Consider the following 21,803-nt stretch of genomic DNA (forward strand, 5'->3'; position numbering starts at 1 on the left):
CCTGTTCCCTCTACAGGTAAAGAAAGGCTGAGCATTTTAAGTTGTAAAGCTGACACTGTCTGTAGTTTACTGCAGTCAGTCTAAGTCAAATATCCCTCCAAGGACAATATCTGTAATAATGGTGGATTCACAGGTTTTTCCTCATGAATTGTACTTAAATCCCAGACTGACAGCGCATTTAAAGGTAAAAAAAAGAAAAATCCAGTTACTGTTTTTCTTTTCTCCATCTGAAGCCTGACAAGAAAAACAGACACCTCACCGTTCAGACAGAGCAGGAGCCTCATTTATAAAACTGTGCGTAGGATTCATGTCAAAAGGCGACATATGGAACAAACACAAAAAGGTCTTACACAAACACTTACCTATAAATAGTAAGTGAAATGCCCCAAATAATGTGAATTCCTACTGAATATCAAACACTGACAGAAAGACTAAAAAAAGATATTTCACACAATGTGAGATTAATTACAGGGGAGGTTGAGACAAGAAAAAAGTCGACGTTTGGTGGATAGTGTGGGCATGAAAAATGTCAAAAAGGCGTTAGAGAGGCAGCATGTGGCAGATGCTGTGGATGCTGCTGCAGCGTCAGAAGGTCGCACTGTCACCCAAATTAAAGACAAGTGGGCTGACCTGAGAACAGAAAACATAACACAGACAGAGTTTGTGTCTCTCTTGGACACAAATGTAAACCAAATGCATTCAAGTTGTGTTTCCACATTTATGTACAAAAACAACTGAGACTCCATTTACAAAAGCAATTTCTGTCTTGTAGTCACTGTGTCTTCCAGCAGGGGTCAGTGCACGGTGAACATGGGATAATAATGATAATGATGATAATAATGATGATGATAACAATAATAATAATGATAATAATAATAATAATGACCATGTAGCTGTTAGTGAAGGATGCAAACCTGCCGAGCTGAGCTTTCTGCTGACCTCAGGCTTCACATCATTAAATACACACACAGGAGCACAAACATACACATCTGTAGGACTACATAAACACATCCATATACAAGCTTAAAACAGAGCACACACATTTACCCAGCCCACATACCTCACATGTTTTTGTGGTGCTCTTTAACAACCGTGTCTTCAGTTGGAGAAAAGAAATCGACCAATGAGAGTTTAGTAGTTAGGATTAAGAATATCTACCATACCTACCTACCATCCATACTTAGCTACCACCTCCCACCTAAAAATATACCTTTACAGTATGTTTGAGTCTGAACATGTTTCTCAGTCCAGGCTTGTCTTTCTTCAGTTTAATCCAGCATGTCTATATGGACAACTGTGGCAACAACAACCACAAAAAAAACCCCAAAAAACCTATGGACACTAGACACGACACAATAAAAAACTTAAAGCTGAAAGCTACTGGCTCTATTCAGAGAGTTTATATATCATCTCCTTAAAATGATCTTGTTATCCTCTTAATCATCCACTATTCCCAAATGGATTATTATACCCAATCTAAACTACAGGACCATTCAAAGGCTTGGACATACTTTACTATTGTTGGTACCATTTACCATTTTTCACCTAAGAAAAATGTCATATTTGATAACAATAACTAGGATCACCTTTATGGAAGAACTATGACAATCATCATATCGCTTCAGCTTCAAAAACACCCATGCAAAATTGCAGACCTCTAGGCCTTAGTTGATGGAAGCTGTTTGTTTGCTTTTTGACTGGCATTCTTGAACCCCTCTAATAGGTGTCCAAATGGAAAGCTGTGCTTTTACTCTTCAATCTGAAACAGTAGAAAACATGCTGAAACATTCCTTTTGACATCATTCAAAACATTATTGATTTTGTTCTCATACATTTCCTCCTGTACCCTCTCTGTTGTGAGGTGGGACCTTCACACCATTCACAGTCAATTAGCACTGGCTCAGAAGTGCCCAAGCCTCATTGTTTGGTCTAATTGGACAGGGACATGCCTATCTTCAAGATACAATGATTGACAAAGACAGTAACCAGTAGCAGCACTTTCTCTGAAAGAACTTATCATCAGTTTTTTGCTTGGGTGCACTTGCTATCTTCACCCAGGCCTCCCGGAGTGAAGCGCTGTGCTGGAAGGCCTCCAGTTTGTAGTGTAGCTAAGGAATAAAAGCATACCCGCTGTCAGGAAGTTGGAAGGAGAAAAAATGGATGTGTGGAGAGAAGTGATGTGAATAAAATCACTCTAAGGTCTGACTTCACATAACAATATTCACAACTTCTAATGCTTTTATGAAAAACCCTTTAGATTTTTTTTGATCTGTAGACACTTAAGGACTAAAGGAATATAAATCATCAAGGAGTGAGCAGATAGGACTTCACAACCTCTGGGATTCATCATTGATTCATTGGTTTTGCTGTTTAATGATGCTGGGAATAAATATGCTTATGTGCTCATGGTTACTACAAAATGAACTGAATATTTAAATTGTGAAGACTCAAGCCAATGTAACGAGGGGAAGTATGTCAATATTGACAGGACTTTACAGCGCATATATATATATATGTCTGTCTGCATATATAAATAAAACTTTAGTTCCGAATATAAAAATGTCAACATTCAATTTACACTTATTTAGTTACAACATCACATATATATCAAAAATACCAAAGCTGGACAAAGTGAAAGGATGTGTACCTTCCAAAGAAAAAGGCCGCAGATGATAATATAACACTGGTCAAGTCTTAATTGGTACTCTTCAAAATAAAAGTCAACAACATTACAAAAAAACATTTACGTTGAATCAAATCACTGCCAAACACAAAATTGAAGTCTAATGATCTTAGTGACAGATCAACATTTTGGTTAAATATTGAAAATGTCAATATATTATTGGGTGTATATATATATATATATATATATATATATATATATATATATATATATATTAAGAGTTCCAGCAGCGTGAACCTATGAGGACTGGAAACAACCACCCCAACCTGCTCTTGTATGGGATAAGAATGTCACACTTCCTGGATTGGAAGAGACAGTGACAGAATGCCTAATCCAGGGACAAATTATTTGTTCTGAAATGCATTTGACAAAACAAATCAGGATATAACTATATTTGTAGGGGACAAGGGAGTTGGGAGAGCGTTGAAATGTTCATCATCTGACATTATCTATGCTGCAGGAACCCTGGCTGCTGCTGTGACACTCTGTAACACTTGTGTACAAACTAAGTGCTCTGATTAGACAAGCAACTGACTGACAGTCTCTGTTAACAGGCTGAATGTGAAGTGCTTTATTTGCTTCTGTTTAGTGTAAAACACTCAACAGCAAAGGGTTGTGAGCTTTTGCTTCCATGGCAACCATACTGTAGGTACATGTGCTATGATGACAGCTGTCCTCAGAAACCAACCGCGAGAAGGAGAGAGAGATGAATTTACATTAATCTTTTATGCAACAGAGCAAAACAGCAAGCACTCATTTACGTGTGTGTATGTGTGTGTGTGTGTGTGTGTGTGTGTAAATAAGGTCAAATCTCAACATGTTACATTTATTCTAATTAAATTCAAACAGGTCAATGTATGCAAACAGTGAACTAGAGGAAATCAATATACAAACAAACACTAACAGCACTTACACATTTTGTAAATTCAGAACAAACACATTCACACACACACACACACACACACACACATACAGTGCTAGTTAGAAGGAGACTTAGATTCCTGATCAATATCATTGATCTCAGTTGGCCTTGTGATGCTGAAGGCCAACTGTGTGAGGTAATCAGGGTTATAGCTAAACAATGGGTGAGAGGGAGCTAGGAAAAAGAGGGAGAAAGGAAAGAAGGAGGAAGGAAGGAAGACAAATGGAAGGAGGACAGATGGAAGTCAGGGAGGAGAGCAAGGATACAAATGGAACTCCAGATGATGTAAAGGTAGGAGGAAGAAAGTAAAGAAAGAAAGGAAAGTACAACCACAGGAAGAAAGGAAGGTACAAAGGGGAGGGTAGAAAGGACAAAGAGAATGATGCAGACAAGGACAAGAAGAAGGAATGATGGGAGACATGGAGGAGAGACGGTGGTATAATGAACCAGAGAAAATATGAGGACCTCAACAATAAATCATTTTAAATATTACACTTCGACAGTCGACAGTTATTAATATGTCTCACTCTGGACAAAAATGTTGGACCAGCCAACTGACTGACAGTAACACACTTCTCCCCTGAGGGAGAAGATAATAAAGGAGATAATAACTTAGATTAAAAGTTTTAGAGTAAATGTGAATCCACGAAAGATGTGCAACAGCAAAGACTGGAAGTTATTACTTGAAGCAGATTTCAAACATGCAGTGACCTACACTGTCAGACATGGATATGCAAACAACATGTAGTGTCCAGACATGCAAATTGTGTAGCATCAACTTTTTGTAAAATCAATTCATGGAAATGGGATTTGTTTCACTGTGGTGTCAGTGTTTGCTGTGATCGATTATTTATCTCTTGTGAACCTGTTTCCTTATTTTCTTCCCGAGAAGAAGTCAAGTCATTTTTTTCCAATGACAATATGTACAGCAACTGACATCTTCTGTGCTTAGACCCACAAACAACTGCATCAGTTGTGTCAGCAAATGACCAAAAATGGCGTGTGTGTTTATTTAACTGACAGTCAGCAATCTTTTTTTTTTTTTTTTATAGCATGACCACATTGCTTCCATAACTTGAACTATAGCTGTGTCCCAATTCAGGGGCCACATCCTTCGGAAGTTGCTGAAACTATTTGAGATGGTCAGGTCTATGGAGGATTTCCTGTTTATCCTTGGCTACTGTTTTATTTGTGGAGTCCCTATTCTCTTTTTGAAGAGTGATTTATGGTGTGCATTAAATCTTGGGATAGGTTGGGATAGACACATTTCTCGGTCACATTTAATTCCATTTAAAATGGAACAGCTTTGTCACGCTGCTGTGATGCAGTCGGTCTTTAAATGCAGCCCTTGAAGGATGTGGCCCCTGAATTCGGACAAAATAAAATTCTTCCAATGATTTTAGTTCCAGCCCTCTAGTCATCAGGTGTAGTTCTAGACCTGCTGTCTTATTGCTCCAACGCAAGGCCTTTTTTTCTGGCTCTAAACCTTGTAGTTGTCTGGGCTTGTAGTTCTTCAAGCTCCAGGCTGTTTAAGTTGGTCCAGCTCTATGCCTTGTTATTGTTCTAGCTCCAGATCTTATTTCTAGGTCTACAGTTTGTAGTTGTCCTCACTCTAAGCCCTCTAAGTTCAAGCTCTTGGCATTTTGTCGGCATGGGTCAAGATCTTGTAGTTGCTCGACATCAAGACATTTTATTGTCCCATCCCTCAGCTATGTCAGTGTTCCTCCTCTAGGTCATGTAGCTGTTTCACGTCTTGGCACTCCTGTCATTCTAATTCTAGGTCTTACACTCATGCTACACTGACCTTTTCCATCAGACTCTGGAGGTTTGTGACTGTGTTTAGTTGGGGCAGATTGGTAGACCTTAAGACCGAGTCGTACACTGCTGACCTTCCACCCCTGGAAATGGTTTCCAGCTGAAAGACATTTTCTCAAAAACATGGAACCAATTTCTGTTTCTTCCTGCTCAGTTTGCTCAGCCAAACATGTTCTCTAGAAACTCCACCTCAACTGTGAGAAAATCATTTGAAGAACCACACTGGTGGTCGGAGTGCATGACTTACAAATCTCTAACTAGCAAAGATTTATAGGCTTCTTTAATTTCTTGAATTTAAAAATGAGTAAAGGTATAGAGCATGATTATTATTTGACCTTTAATGGGGAAACAAATAATAAACAACATCTTAATAAACAAAAAACAGGAAATGAAAGATAGAGGAAAGGAGAGAAGATTAAAGGAAAACCAAAGACTGAGCGAGAAAGGAGGAATTAGTGGTTTTAAAATAAAAACCCACATCGTCACTCCTCCTCCCTCTCTCACTGATATTTCTTTTCATCCCAATCTTTCCTTTCATCATGCAGCTTTTAGCCACAGTTTTATTTCTCAACTCTGGGTTTTCAGGAAGTGAATCTGTGATCAAAGACCAACAGAATTGCTTTGACACCGTTTTCACTTCACACTGCAGATTTTATCCTCAACATTATCCTGCTGTGAGCACACCAAACCTGTCTCTACTCTCACTGTCTATAATCATGTTATACCACGGATAATCAATCAGCTTGTATTGATTATGGATCAACATCCTCAGCAGGTAATACCTGTAACTTTTCACAGATATTGTTGAGGTTATCCTTCAGACAGTGCTTTTCCCTGCAAGAACTCAAAGGGGGACTCTCAGTGGCCAGATATCTGGAGCTCTTAAAAGAGATGCTAATCAACTAGTGGAGGCTTACTGGTTAGGTGGTTAGCTTCTGTTGTTTTAAATAGTTATTGATGTATGTTCATTTCATAATTCAGTTGACAATAGTCTACACACCAGACACGTTTCCAAATAGTCTCAAAATAAGAACAAATAAAACCATTAACTGTGGTACATGGTTATTGGAGGAGGACATGCAGCATAGCTCTATTAGACTGTAGCAGAGGCTGAGGCTAGCAGGTTAGCTTTAACTGTGTTCATGGTTATCAGCGGTTGAAGCTAGCCAGTTAACTTTCACTGCTGGAAGAAGTTGTGGCTAGAGAGTTTAACTGTGTTCAAACTGTTAGCAGACATAGCGTGGTAGCCATTTAGCTTTATCTTTGTTCTAGCTGCTTTGTAGTTCACTCTGTGTGTAGTACAGTCTGGGGTTGGCTGCTCTATCTCTAATAATCACTTTAGATCTAATCATTGTGTGTATGAAAATGATTTTGCAACATTGCTACAAATAAGAGAGAGCATAATACTTCAGACTCATTAATAATAAATCTGATGGTACATTTTTAAGGTGACAGTTAATTAAATGCAGATAGTTCAGTGGGAGTGGACACAATGTAGGGCATAGGTATCACTACTGTGTGTGTGTGTGTCATGACAGGTACTCCCTGCTCGCTTATTTGACATTAAGCTACCTTGTTATCAGTCATTCACTGAGTGACTGTGTGTGTGTGTGTGTGTGTGTGTGTGTGTGTGTGTGTGTGTGTGTGTGTGTGTGTGCTTGACATGTATGAAAGGTATTCCCTTTTCGCTTGAACTCAAAGCTACTTTAAAATTATTATTCAGGAGTTTGAGTGTGTGAGTGTGTGAGTGTGTGTGTGTGTGTTATGACAGCTACTCCCTGCTCGCTTATTTGACATTAAGCTACCTTGTTATCAGTCATTCACTGACTGACTGTGTGTGTGCGTGTGTGTGTGTGTGTGTGTGTGTGTGTGTGTGTATAATTGGCCTGCTGTTGACCGGTTGGTAATTGTATCTGACAGCAGTAAAGGTCTCCGTTAACAACGTGCAGACCGAATGCTTAGTGGGGTTTTAACCTGCAAACACAGGCACAATGCACACACGCACACACACACTGCATATAATCATAATTGTCTCAGGGGATAGAATGTCACTGTTGTCTCTTAAAGCATTTTGACAAGAACCAAATGGAAAACACACATGCACCTCAGCGTGTATGTGTGTGTGTGTTTGAAATGAATCCCTTTCTTTTCCTGTCATTCTTTTCTTCAATTGCTCTGTCTTTGTTCATGTTGCTCTGTCTTCATTTCCTTCCCTGTCACACCTCTTGTTATTTCTTCCTTTTTTTCTTCACTGTCTGTTTGAACAATAATAAGCTACCAATCGTGAAAAATAGTTAATAAATTACAATCAAATAAATGAAGAAAAATAACTGAGACCTGACTCTAAGAAAACTGTGTAAACATCAGACAATACTGATGAAAATGTACTATTTTCCGTACTATAGGGCGCACTGGATTATAAGGCGCACTGTCAATGAATGGTCTATTTTCGGACTTTTTTCATATATAAAGCGCACCGGACTATAAGGCGCATTAAGCGAAACAAAACAGTCAGATAAGTCAGTCAAACTTAATTGAACGCATTCACAATAACTCTCAACATTGTTCAAACGTTAATGAGCGTATTCACAATAACTCCCAACCTTGTTCAGTTGTAACACGTAAAAAAACACAGTCTGATACCGCTAAATCAAACCTTAGCGTATTCACAATAACTCCTTATAGGTCCTTATACACACACACTGTAATATTATGGTGAAGCACAGTATGTATTACTCCTGACTACGATAGCCGTAATGCTGCAAGCGGTGCGGCTTTGTAGTTTACCAAAGTCGTACTAAAACATTTTGACAGAGCGCCGTGTACCACACAAAATCGCTTCGAGGTCAGTAAACACAACCAGAATTAATCCATATATAAGGCGCTCCGGATTATAAGGCGCACTGTCGTTTTTTGAGAAAATTAAAGGCTTTTAAGTGCGCCTTATAGTCCGGAAAATACGGTATAGAGTTATTGATAAACAAATATATTAATGTGTAAAAAATTAGTTTAATGAAAGATTGTAGTTGATCTTTCTTTCAGCTCTGGATTCATTTTAGTTCATCAGGATTTGCTTGTTGTCAAGTGAACCCCAACATGGAGCTGCATAAAAACAGAAATATAAAAGATCTTCTTTTTGTTCCAAAGCATTCAAACATCTGCTGTCGTTCATTTCATTTACACACTAAAAACAAACAGGCTGGGATTGATGGCGGTGACACACACTTGGTAATTAGCAGGAAACACAGCAAGCTGAATGAAACTCAGCTAATTAAGACCAATTGGTGTTAATATCAGAGTGGTTGAAGTGTGTGTGTATGTGTGTGTGTGTGTGTGTGTGTGTGTGTGTGTGTGTGTGTGTGTGTGCATGTGTGTTTCTGAACACTACATACAGATTAAAAAAGAAGTGTTTTTAACAGAAGCCATATGATGCAACAAAATGATTGACTGATCATTCATTAACCAGTGAGAGAAGGTATTTCATTTTTTTATTGTTTAATATCTGCTTCCTGTTTTCCCTGAAATTATGCATTGTAGCTAAAGATGTATTTTGGGCAAAATTTTTGAACAGGTCTGGTATTTTTTAAGGTGGGCTTAGGACACACATACACACACACACACACAAATATATATATATATATATATATATATATATATATATATATATCTCACAAAGCCTTAGGAGAAAGCAGAGGAAGGTCAACACCATACATAAACCTCAAAAGGGAATCAGAGCTAGATATTGAAGTTTTAAATGAAAAATGGTACAAAATGTGTACCACAATATACTGCCACTAACTCATGAGTATGGGCTGTATGTCCTCATAATACCCTGGCTCAAAAGCAGATGGCTCCCACCAGACTCAGATACACTAAAGCTAAACATCTTGGAGAATGGAAATGCAGCAAGACATTTTGAGAAATGTCATTCCAACCAACTGCATGAGGAAGAGGCAGATACCTGACAAAAATATTGATATGTAGCCAGCAGAAAACTGTAACAAGAAAATGGTGTAAAGCTGAGCCTCTAGGTAAAAGGCAGTGGTTAGAGATTGTTCAGTAGCTTCATTCAGTAACATGATGCTGAACAAGACTTAACCTGTTCAAATTTAAGATGACTGTTAAAATGAACGTAAACGTCCTAGGAGCCCATGGCAGCTTTCTGTTCAGTTTCATTTGTTTACATATCTGATCTGATCGAGGCCTGTGTGTGTGTGTGTGTGTGCATGTGTGTGTGTGTGTGTGTTTGTGTGTGTGTGTTGAGCTCAGCTGTGAGATTGTCTGAGGGATTATGGGAGTTATAGTTCAGTGAGACACAGAGGGTGAACGACAGGTGAGACTTGTTAATGAGGGCTTAATGCTAAACACACACACACACACACACACACACACAGCTCCCATCTGCAACGGGCTCTGACACCAGCTGGACAACACCAGTGTCTGTGTGTGTGTGTGTGTGTGTGTGGTGTATAATTGGCTAGCTGGTTGGTAATTGTGTCTAACAGTAGGAGTAGTTCTGGTTTTCTCACTGAACTCCAGCTCAGACAGTGTGTGTGTGATATTGATTCAGCTCTGTGGCCACTTACAACACTGGACATTTGTGCACATCAACATGGTTAAACATAGTAGTAGTATAACATAGTGTAACACTGGATTGGGTGATGCTGTATATCAATAATGATGATGATATATCACATTTTATTCCATCTTAAAAATTTATGAAGAAAGTGCTAATTAAAAAGATAACCTGAACATGCATAATTAAACCATAAACAATACATACAACAGTTGACAGATTGATAATTTCCTCCAGTGGAAGGAATCATATCGCCTATCCTCACTGGACTATTAAACTTGACACTCACATACAGTTGACATGAAATAGCTACTTGCTTTTCTTTTCTAGCTTCTGTGGACAAATCCACCGGCTGATTAGAGTTCTTTTTTTGTGATGCATTTTCCCTGATAGTGAAAGCAGTGATGTTTTGCTAATTCAGAGAAGTTGCTCCTTCAGACAAATGAATGCCGTCTATGTGAATGTGGAAGTTATTCACTCTCAAAGCACTTGGTTTTCACATAGGTTTTGGGAAAATGTAACATTAATATACCATAGTCTGGATGTGAGAGTGCTGTGTATTCAATTTCAGCTAGCATGGGTCACTAGTTCAGATCAATAAACTTGCATTGTAATTGTAATCAGTTTATGTAAATCATTTCAAACATGAAATTGTGCTGGAGGAACTTCTGCCAGGAAATATGCAAAGGATTCCAGGCTAGCAAGTAGGCTAGCTGGCAGCAGCACAGACTTTACCTGGCCAACTTTACAGCCCACCGTAGACCCTGTGTGGGCAAGCTGCTTGTCTGAGTTGGTGAATTCAAGTGAAAGTGATTGGATGGAACAGAGACTTGAATGTTGCCTTTTGTTGTTGTTTATTTCCCAAATTGAAATTGATGGTTTCACAGGTCAGCACAGGTCAAATGACATCTCACCATTCAGTACAACCAGACTAAAATTTGCTAAAGGTCATTTGTTGAGTGTATTTTAAAGAAGAATGTCATACAGATATGTCTTAGCAAATGCAGATCAGAAATGGTTCAAAAGGGAAATCCTTTATGTACATGTTATTGAAAAAGTTAAGAAGTGGGAGGCTGTGGCTCAGGTGGAGCGAGTCGTTCACTAATCATTGGGTTGGTGGTTGCACTAAATTGTAAAGTATTTAAATATAAATGCAGCCCAGTTATACCACTAAATGACAGCTTGTTTACTCCTCCCTACAGCCCATTTTTGTTCTATTTAGATATTTTAACAGCGTTCAAACTAAAATTTTGAGGACTATAATATGAGTCATTGCCTCGGCCCAGTTACACTACAGGCCAGTGTGCTGCTCCTGCCACCTCAAACAATACACTTTTACCACAACTGACATGTCAAGTCTCATGTTTTACTTGCTTGACGCATGTTTCAGTGCCTTTATTTCAACTAAGGAGTGAAAAATTTGGCCTGCAGTTGGGTAATTTAGAGACTATCTTCCTGTATTGTTATCTTGTGTTGCTCTGCACAGCCAGGCAGTTGGAAAACAAGTATGATGCATTAGGTTTGGATCTGAATGTCCACTGATAACTAGATTCATTTTATTTCAAGTGTTTCTTTCCTGCTCTTAGTTTTCACTGTTTCCTGCTCATTTAGCACTTTCTTCTTCTTCTCCTTCTTCTTCTCCAGCTGTTCTAACTTTTTAAGCATATCAAGCTGAAACTTTCAACTCTCAGCAATCACATGTATTAAGTCCTGGAAATGCTGCACTTTCTAGTCTCTTCTTACTAACTAACTTATAAACTAACTAATGTGCCACTAGTTCATTTCCTGACATGCTGCTGATTGTCACAGTTTCTCTGGACGTTATTTCAGCTTTTTCCTCTTTCTTTTTCATCATAGTTTTTCTTCCTGTTTCCTCCTCTCAGTCAAGATGGTTCTCAGCTGGCAGGCAGCTGCTGGCACAGAGTTTAAACACACATACACATTCATACACACACACACACACACACACACACACACACACACACACACACACACATACACACACACACACTTATACCGAGTTTTTGGATGCTGCCCAGAGCCTTAATGCAGTCTTCTTTTCTTCCTCTACCCATGGTGTCAGCCACTGTGTGTGTGTGTGAGTTTCATCTTATCAGTGAAACCCCCGGATGGCTCTATATTCCTCTGCCTCTCTGCTTCTATTATAAAAGTGGCTGTCAGAGTTTCCTGGCCTGTGGCATTTACCTGTGTGGGGTCAAATTATTTCTTGCTGCAGCAAATTGAGATCTGACCCTGGACCCAAACTGAACCTAGTCTGAGTTATTCTCAGTCTAATCTGGTCCTGTAGGGTCCGGGTGATTTAGGACACGTGAAGCTGGTTAGTTAATTGATGCTGCATCTTCAGTTGGTGTTTCCTCTCTGTTAGTGTCTGTTTGTTTCATCACACTTTGGATCACCTGTAATTATCCCCAGGTCTGTCATGGACTTAGTCTGACTGTGCTCAGGTCCCTTTCAGATCAAATCTCTTGCTTTTTTGAAAATGAAGTCATGTGTGTCAGGTTTGGTGGATTCTCCACAGATCCATTTGGGTCTGGTTTGGTCTTAGTTTGGACTGTAATAAACCACAGTTAGTGGGATTTAAGAGCTTAAATGGTTTTAGTTTCAATAACTTCCACAACCTCACTGTCTGCATTCTCTGTTTTATTTGTCTCTGAGTTGTTTGCTGATGCGTCTGGATTTGATTCTCTGCTGTCAAGTCAAAGACTGAAGATGAAGGTTGTGGGATTCTCTAGCGTTGCAACAAATGATTTTTTCACTGTTGGTTAATCTGCTGATTTTTGTCTCAGTTATGTCTTTGAAGGAGGCAGTTATGCACATCATGTTGGTGTAAGGATTTTAAACAGCTGTTTCACACACTGACCCCAGCCACAGAATGTGTCAATTCATTGTTTGGTCTAAAACATGTCAGAAAAAGTGTAAAATGCTTACGTGTACATTCCTAGCAGTCAGTTGATGGGTTTAATTGTCTTGTTCAAAGCTGATTTTCAGTTTATTACCACAGAACAATAAAAGAACAAGCAAATCCTCAACTTTGAAAACCTACAAACAGAGAATTAACGACCATTGTGCTTAAAAAATAACTGAAATGCTGAATTGATTGCCAGTGAACCAGTCAGTGAATTGACAAATCATTTCAGCACCAGTGCTTTCTAAGAATTCATTGTGAAAATTCATTGACTCAGTTGTGATTTTTGTCAGATTGACAGACACTCTGTGGCTTGATGTCACACAAAAGAAATGTCTTTAAACATTCATACGACATTACAGTAGAGTAGAGATGGAGGGAGCGCAGACAGAGTGATAGCATCAGACTGCAGGACAACGAGGACAAGGACACACTGATTAACTGACTGACTCTGTGTGTGTGTGTGTGTTTGTGTATGTGTGTGTGTGTTTGAGACCAGTGGGAGTGAGTACAGATAGAGCTGTCAAGATAGTGATTTACTGATAGGGGGGCGGTGGCTGCTGAAGGGGAATCAATAAGAAGGAAACTGTAAAGGACACGAAAGAGAGTGAAAGAAGAAATGAGAGGAAGGAAAGAAGGAGAGCGAGATTGACAAAGCGAAACAAGGAAAGCAGGGTAGGAAATTAAATATTTGGAAAGAAAGAAACAGATGAAAGTAAAAATAGAGGCAAAAATGAGGAAGGACAGGAAGGTTTCCACAGATTCTGCCTCCAGATCTCTCTGCAGATGAGGACACTTGTGTCATGGCTGCTGATTTGTCCACATGTCCACTGTTACTGTAGAGGACGCATATTAAAATTTGACCAGGCTTAAAAATATGTAAAATAAAATAAAGGATTCCACATTTCTCTGCAAGGATTAAATCCCTGGTAATGAGAGTAGAATTTGAAACAACATTTAGACTTTCAAGCTTGAGTATAAAATGCTAACACTTCACCTTTTTTTCTGACTTTGTCATGTTTTTAAAGCATGATTATTCACACCTTCAGTATATTTAAAATTACAACTGAGGGATTAAAACAACACTCAGTTTGTGTGTTGGTACCTGTGTTGGAGCTTGACCAGCTGTTGTGTTACAAGAGCCTCTCCTGGTGTGTGGGAGTGCTCATTAACTGAAATCTGCATTTTTTTCTAACTTTAACCAAAATGTTTTTGTTGCCTAAACCAACCATGGTCAATATTAAATAATAAAGTTATAAGCTACAACTCACTGATCAAATCAAAATCTCCTGCTAATTGCTTGTTTAATAAGAGTGTGTCATGTTTTTGCAAAGTGACTGGCCATGCCTCCACCGTCCTTTGCAACACCTGTATTTAAAAAACTGGGGGGATTCTGGGGAACCGTAAGTACCGAGGTACAGTAGATGTCGTACGTACCAGATATATGATTCTTCCAGGACTATACATGTACTATAACAATACTAAACGCGTCCTGGACTGACATCGAACTGAGAGAAGAAGAAAACAGGCACGGTTCACCATAGCAACGACACGTGGAATGACAGCAGCCGGTGCAGGTGCGGCATCAGGTCGGCGGGGAAAAAAACGCACCATGACTAGTGTATGGACATCTTTTGTATTTGACGCAGATCATCAGGAACAAGTTATAGACAAGGAAAAGCCAGCAGGCAAAAGGTGTTATAGGAGGAAACAGCTCAAACTTGTTTAAGCAGGCTAACATTGGCATGTTTAGGCTAACATTATCGTGTTTAGGCTAACATTAGCTTATTTAGGCTAACATTATCTTGTTTAGGCTAACATTAGCGTGATTAGGCTAACATTAGCGTGTTTGGGCTAACATTCGTGTGATTAGACTAACATTAGCGTATTTAGGCTACCGCAGGAACAGCTCATAACATGAGCTACATGTTCACTACATTAGTAGTTACAGTCATCACTGTCCAGTCTGTTAAAATATAATGTTGACTTTTAAATGAATATTTTCACACTGTATGTATAGCAGACTGATGTTTTCTGTTTTGCTATGGGATATGGTATTTCATTGGTATTAGTACCAACTACTTCTTTAACAAATTCTGTAGTATCCCTAACATACACAAAATAACAAGTACTGTTTTATTCTTCCTGAAAAGAGAAATTCACAGACGTTTACTACTCAAAACCATTATTTTTTGGGTATAGTTACTCCTAAAATAGATACTTCCTTGTCACCTACCATTTGATTTCAAGTTTTTTGAGTTTTCTTGTTCATTTATGTCTAGGTCATGTGTCATCTTCCGTATATCAGGAATTGGCTTTTCATTTCTACTGTCACAAATTATAGGTCAAATAGGTCAAATGAAAGTTATGAATGACTTGTTTTAGTTTGTAGGCACTTGCTGATTTCCAGATAAAACTTAGATAAAGGTGTAATTGAACAGCTAAGCAGATAAAATATAAAAAATGCAAATAATATAAAAACTGAGAGAATTTCAGAGAGTAGCTCATTAGAACTGGTTATTGTTAAATGCCGGTGTGATAAGTGATAAATTACTTAATTTACTTAATTTTTGTTTTCTCGACCCATGTAGGACCAGACTCTGAGAGGATTTTGTTTTCATTCCTGATCTGATTTTCCTGCAGGAGAATGAATGAATCAGTGAGGGCTGAAAAGAAAAAAAAGAGAATCTGTGCTGTGCTTTAAAGTTGTCTTTGCACAATAGTGAACGTGACTTCTGGTTGTTCTGAGCCTCTGTTCAGACTTTCCAGGAAACACACAGATGCTCAACGGCAGCTTTGACTGAACAAACTGCCTCTCTGATCAAGATGAAAGACTTAAACAGCGTCAGCATCAAAGATGAGAGGAGATGCCACCACTCACCACTGTCAGAGCCTTTCACAAGATTAAACAAAATATAAAAACATTAAAACAAAGAATGCAACAGGTTTATGTTGCTTTGATGATGAGGATGCGTTATCCTGCAGAGCAAGGTTGTGGGTTAAAGGAAGTTCTCTGCTGTGAAGACACATCTGACAAAATTAATGACAATTATAAACTGATCCCATTTAATGACTGACTCAGGAAAAACAAAAAAAACAATGAATGCGCAGGAATCTTTATAGAGCTGCAGGATCTCAGTAGGATAGGGGGCATTAATGTCCAACTACTCAGAGTGACTACTACAGCACTTGCGTATAAGCATACATAGAAAACAGTAGGTGGTGGATGTTTGCATCATACACTGCCAGTGTGTGTGTTGCCCTAATCAGCACTGCTGGGGCTGACATCTGATTGGTTAATCCTGCTGAATTAATTGGGAATATTCTACTATGTCATTGAGACAGGGGTCAGTAGGAAGAATATATCGCTGTACTGTTCATATTCTACCACAATTACAGCCACTTCAACCTACCAGGGGTCCTGGGGCAAATATTAACTGTGGGCCAACAATGGCTTTTTAGACAGCCAGTAATTATTGTGTCATTTAATATTACACTGTGGTGTATATTCCTTAACAAATTTGCAATTAAACAGAGATTGCTAACACAGTATGAATATTGGGCCTCTGTGGCCCCTGAGGGTCTTGGGCCCTGATGATTTCTGAGTTTTTGGTGACATGTTTCTTTATCTCTTTGACTCAACTGTTGTGATTTATTGTGTTATGTATTGAACATCACACTTTCCATGCTGGACACTGTTGTTCCTTGCTTGTGAGTTGCTTTGGATAAAAGCGACGGCCAAACAAATAACTGTGAATTTCATTTTTTTAATTTAACCCTAACCCTTCAGAATTTAACCTGGTATATAATTAACCTGTAAAGCGCAAGCGACTCAAAGCGTGCGCTGATGGGAACAGACAGTTGGATTTGGGCCATATTATGCACATTCATGCAGCACTGATTTCCATCTTTCACAAAATCGAGCAATGACTAAATGAAGTTGAGGTTCGATCGATTGGTGCAGAAAAACAACGTCAACTCATCGCAATCACATTTGAGAACATTCGAGTAGTGTTGGACAGCTGCTCCACCTGTTTTTACAGCTTACAGCAGCTTGCTCAGCAGGATGGTGTATTCACAAATGCTCATGCAAACTGGTGGTGTTAGAATCTTTTGCTGGCATTATATGTTTGCAAAAGACAGCAGATTGCTTCTTTTAGGTCCCCTGCCTTGCCGGTTGCATCAGGTTTAAAACCAAAATAATCCCAAACAGGTGATTTTTTTAATCTATTTTTGGCAACTAACTCTTCCATAATTGCATTAGCTGGAAATGGCATGTGGGGACTTCTCCGCCCCCTGCGCAACTATATTGGCAATCACTGGTTGCTGGAGTGATGGTGGCAGGTTGGAAAATTTTAACATATCACCCAACCCTAACCCACACCTGGGTTCGCTTTGCATCTCTTGTCAGTTTATGTGATGGAGAGTATTTGCATTAATAAATCACTGCCCCATTGGTGACCTCATGTTTCTGTGCCTCCTTTTCTCTTTTCCTCCCACAGCCTCAGACACCTCCTCAACTTCCTCCTCCTCCTCATCGTACAGTCTTGGAGGTTTCGTGGACTTCACTTTCACCCAGGAGCCTCAGGACACGGTGACGGTGCGAGGGGGCATGCTGCAGCTCGACTGCCAGGCACAGTCTGATGCAGTGGAGGGACCTCTCACCATCACGTGGCGTAAGGATGGTGTGCTGCTGAGTGCCGTGGTGGATGAGCGGCGGCGGCAGCTGAGTAATGGCTCACTGCTGGTCCAGAATGTAGTGCACTCACGGCACCACCGGCCTGACGAGGGCGAATACCAGTGCCTCGCCACACTAGATGGAGTGGGGAGCATCGTGAGCCGGACCGCCAGGGTGACAGTGGCCGGTAAGAGACTGCTCTTTTCTGGTCTAGTCTATGAACTTGTTATTTGAATGACTTTACTCAGTTACAGAAGAGACAATGCAAGAGAACCAGACTTTATTTTTTCATTTCTTTGTTTTATTTAATCTTTGGTTATTTAATTTTTTCTCTTATAGGCCAAACAAGCTGGTGTTATTGTCTTTAGAAAAAATTTGACTAAGAATAATGATATTTTCACAAATGATGGTTTGCGAACATCACTTGAAGGCTGCTCACTGATTGGTAGTTTTATAAGGTCTACTCAGTTTTGACTTGTCTCAGGTTTGGCCCTCGAGTGCTTCAGATCTTCCATCAAAATCCAAACCTCTTAGAATTATGATGAACTCCACCTCCTCACCTGCAGACATCAGTTGTTGTGTCCCACAGGGCTCAGCTATAGGTCCTCCTCTCTTCTGTGTAACAACACTTTGCTTCCACTTGGCTCTACAATACAACAGGGTGATGTTTCATTTTTATGCAGATGATAAAAAGAAATCCGGATGACCGGATGATCACATTGAATAACTATCAATTACCTGTGCAATAAAACTGGGCCTAAAGTGCAATAATCGGGTTTTCATTCATACCACGTGTAAATATCTGTACATATTACTTGCCTTTTTATACCTCCTTTATTTTTAATTTTGTGTTCTCTTTAGGTTTTTATTTATTTTATTTAATTACCATTGTTTGCACCAAGGGAGCAGCGCTCAAATTTCGTTGTACTATGTATAATGACAATAAAGGCGATTCTGATTCTGATGATACACACAATGTGAAGGTCACTATATGAGCAGTGCTGACCTCAGCCTTGACTCCACCTGTGCACTGTATAGTGTCACAGGATGCACAATTAGTCATGTGAAAGCTTAAGTGGAAGGTGGAGACTGAAAATATGAGAATATGAGGATGGTGGCCATCAGTGGAAGAAAGAGAGAGCGTCATCTCAGAGAGGAGAGGAGAGGAGAGGAGATTCCCTCATTCAGATTAATGCTTCCATAACACCTTGACCTGTCCTTGACACACAGACGCACACACAGACGGACACACAGACGCACACACAGACACACACACACAGATTTGATATTGCTTTGCCCCTTCATTTAACTGTTCATATTTATTTAAGAGAACCAAAGTAATTCACCTGTAATGTAATTTAGTAAGTGATGTGCAGCTTAAGACCAGTACAGTCTATGAATGACATTAATAGTGAGAGCAGCTCAGAGGGTTAAGTGCTTCACCTTTACAACACTGTACTGCACTGTAGTACAATATTCTGTATGATGGCTCAGCACAAGTTTGAGGGCTTTCAAGTCTATATTTACTTTGGGAGAAAAGAGAAAGCTGTATGGAAGTAGACTTGAATGATATCCAAATTTGAATATTCTCCAGCCCAAATATCACAATATATGATATCAAGATATGATGAAAAATATTGCATTTGGTGGGAAATGTTTAATATTATGTTATATTGGCTCAAGTCTGCATGGAGCACAGAAAACTCTGGTAACTTGGTCACAGATTACAAATGAAGTCAGTGCCGACATAATTTAGCCCTAACGACACCTATCCACAGACACATTATAATTATTACTGCTATTTGCTAATTAGTTTTGTCAGTTTTTTTCATTTTTACCCATTCAAGTTCAGTCATCTGCATACACATATTTCCATTTTTAATAACATGAGATATATGTTGGGTTTTTTTTTTTAATAAAATGTGACCCAAACAGCTTCTCTGTTGGGTTCCACAAGATAACAAGTTCCCATTTTTTGAAGACAGAAAGTGTTGTGCAGAAGTTGAGGATGTCATGAATGGCAGGTCAAACTGCTTCACAGTCAGTCTGAAATACTGCTGGAGGGTAACACTCCGGCTGAATGTCCAGCTGAAAGTCTTTCATCGCTGCTGCTCTGACGATTGGCTTCCCCCGGTTTAAATTATCATCATGCTGTTGCTTCAACTGAAACTTACAGAGAATCCACGATCATGTCGTCCATCAGAGTCAGGTCGTTCATGATAGATTTGTCTACTCACATTTTTAATTTGATTTTCTAGAAATATCAATTAAAATGAAATCAGAATTGCAGATATCTTCATAAATCATTTATGATATCTAACAAGTCAAATCATGGTATCTATATAGATATCTTTTAAGCTATAGGACTTTTAGGGTTTGCTATTTTGTTGTTTGTATTTATTCAATAGAAACAGTCCAGAAACACAATGAAATTCAATTTACATTTACATGACACAGAAAAAGGCACAAAATCCTCACGTTGGAGAAACTAATGTTTGTTGTATGTATTGCACACATGACTCATGCGTCATCAAAATAGAGCTCTCACTAAATAGTTTGTGTTCCAGCTCTGAAAAGACATTTTCAGATAGTTTCCCAGAAAATGTTTGTATGAGTTAGATTGTATTTAAATATTTCAAATTATTCTGACTGGGCAAATGAATCCATAGTCATCTAAAATAAAACTACAGACAGAGTGAGAGCGTTTTATGTTGAGATGTCAAACATCATGGACATTTACTCTGACTAATGTTGGCTTCATTCAGACAGACCTGCAGGTTAAACTTTAAACATGAGGTGAGTTTGTCACTCAGATGGCAGATGGAAATGAAATCATAAGCTGAACAACATGCTGATAATTTAGACGATAACAAGGTTGCGGTTAATGCACACACACTCAATATCACAGTGTGTATATCAGCTGGTTGTCTCTTTAGCTCGCTCAGCTCTTTGTGTTTGAGTGTTTTGGTCTCTGAAGTGACTCTCCATCCTCCCAGTCAATTAGAGCGATTAAAGAGACAGGACACCAGCAGCTGCAGCTCACAGGGAGGTGTGTGTGTGTGTGTGTGTGTGTACTTGTACTTGCTACATAGTAAGGACCAAAGAAAGTATTTTACTAACAGAGTGAGGACATTTTGGGAAAGTGAGGACATTTTGGCCGGTCCTCACTTTTTGAGACACCTTAAAATCACATTTTGAGGGTTAAGACTTGGTTTTAGAGTTATGGTTAGAATTAGGTTTAGGTTAAGGTTAGGGTCAGGGTTAGGGTTAGGCACTCAGTTGTGATGGTTAAGGTTAGGGTAAGGGGCTAGGGAATGCATTATGTCAATGAGTGTCCTCACAAAGATAGAAGTACAAGTATGTGTATGTGTGTGTGTGTATGTGTGTGTGTGTGTGTGTGTGTGTGTGTGTGTGTGTGTGTGTGTGTGTGTGTGTGTGTGTGTGTGAGAGAGAGCCTGAGAGAAAGACCTTTCTTTGGTGTCTGTGGTTTCAGAGTTACCCTGTTTCCAAAGAAGTTGGGACTCTGTGTAAAATGTGAATAAAATGAGAATGTGATGATTTGCAAATCATGTAAACAAATATTTAACTGAAAATAGAACAAAGACAACATATCAAATATTGAAATGCAAAATTTTATTGTTGTTATGTTATTGTTATGGTTATATTGTTATTATTATTATTATTAAAAATATTTGCTTAGTTTGAATTTGATACAGCAACATGTTTCAAAAAAAGTTGGGACAGGGGCAACAAAAGACTGGAGAAGTTGTGCAATTCTAAAAAAAACACCTGGTTGAATATCTTACAACTAATGAGGTTAACTGGCAACAGGTCAGTAGATGATTGGGTATAAAAAGAGGCTCCAGAGAGATCCTTTGGGAATCTCAGCATCTATCGTTCATAATATCATTAAAAGATTCAGAGAATCCAGAGAAATCTCTGTGAGCAAGGGACAAGGCTGAAAACTAGGACAGGATGGTCGTGATCTTCAGGTCCTCAGGCAGCACTGCATCAAAAACAGACATGATTCTATAGTGGAAATCACTGCATGGGCTCAGGAACACTTCTGAAAACCACTGTCTGTGAACATAGTTTGTTGTTTCATCCACAAATGCAGGTTGAAACTCTACCATGCAAAGAAGAAACCAAATCAAAACATGATCCATGTGTTTGAAACGTGTTGCTGCATCAAATTCAAATCGG

At 39.0% G+C, this 21,803-nt stretch overlaps 1 protein-coding gene across 5 annotated transcripts in view; it reads left to right on the forward strand.

The window, feature by feature from the left end:
- dcc (DCC netrin 1 receptor) overlaps nt 1-21,803 on the forward strand; it is a 273,002-nt gene that overhangs the window by 60,636 nt on the left and 190,563 nt on the right. For all 5 annotated transcript variants that reach the window (XM_071465819.1, XM_071465820.1, XM_071465822.1 and 2 more), the window contains exon 2: nt 17,425-17,787. In XM_071465819.1, coding sequence (XP_071321920.1) covers nt 17,425-17,787 — 363 coding nt within the window. The remainder of the gene's footprint in view (nt 1-17,424; nt 17,788-21,803) is intronic.

This window comes from Trachinotus anak, unplaced genomic scaffold, assembly GCF_046630095.1.
Source record: "Trachinotus anak isolate AG129_WGS33_773 ecotype Australia unplaced genomic scaffold, CSIRO_AGI_Tana_v1 ptg000028l, whole genome shotgun sequence".
Lineage (NCBI taxonomy): Eukaryota > Metazoa > Chordata > Actinopteri > Carangiformes > Carangidae > Trachinotus > Trachinotus anak.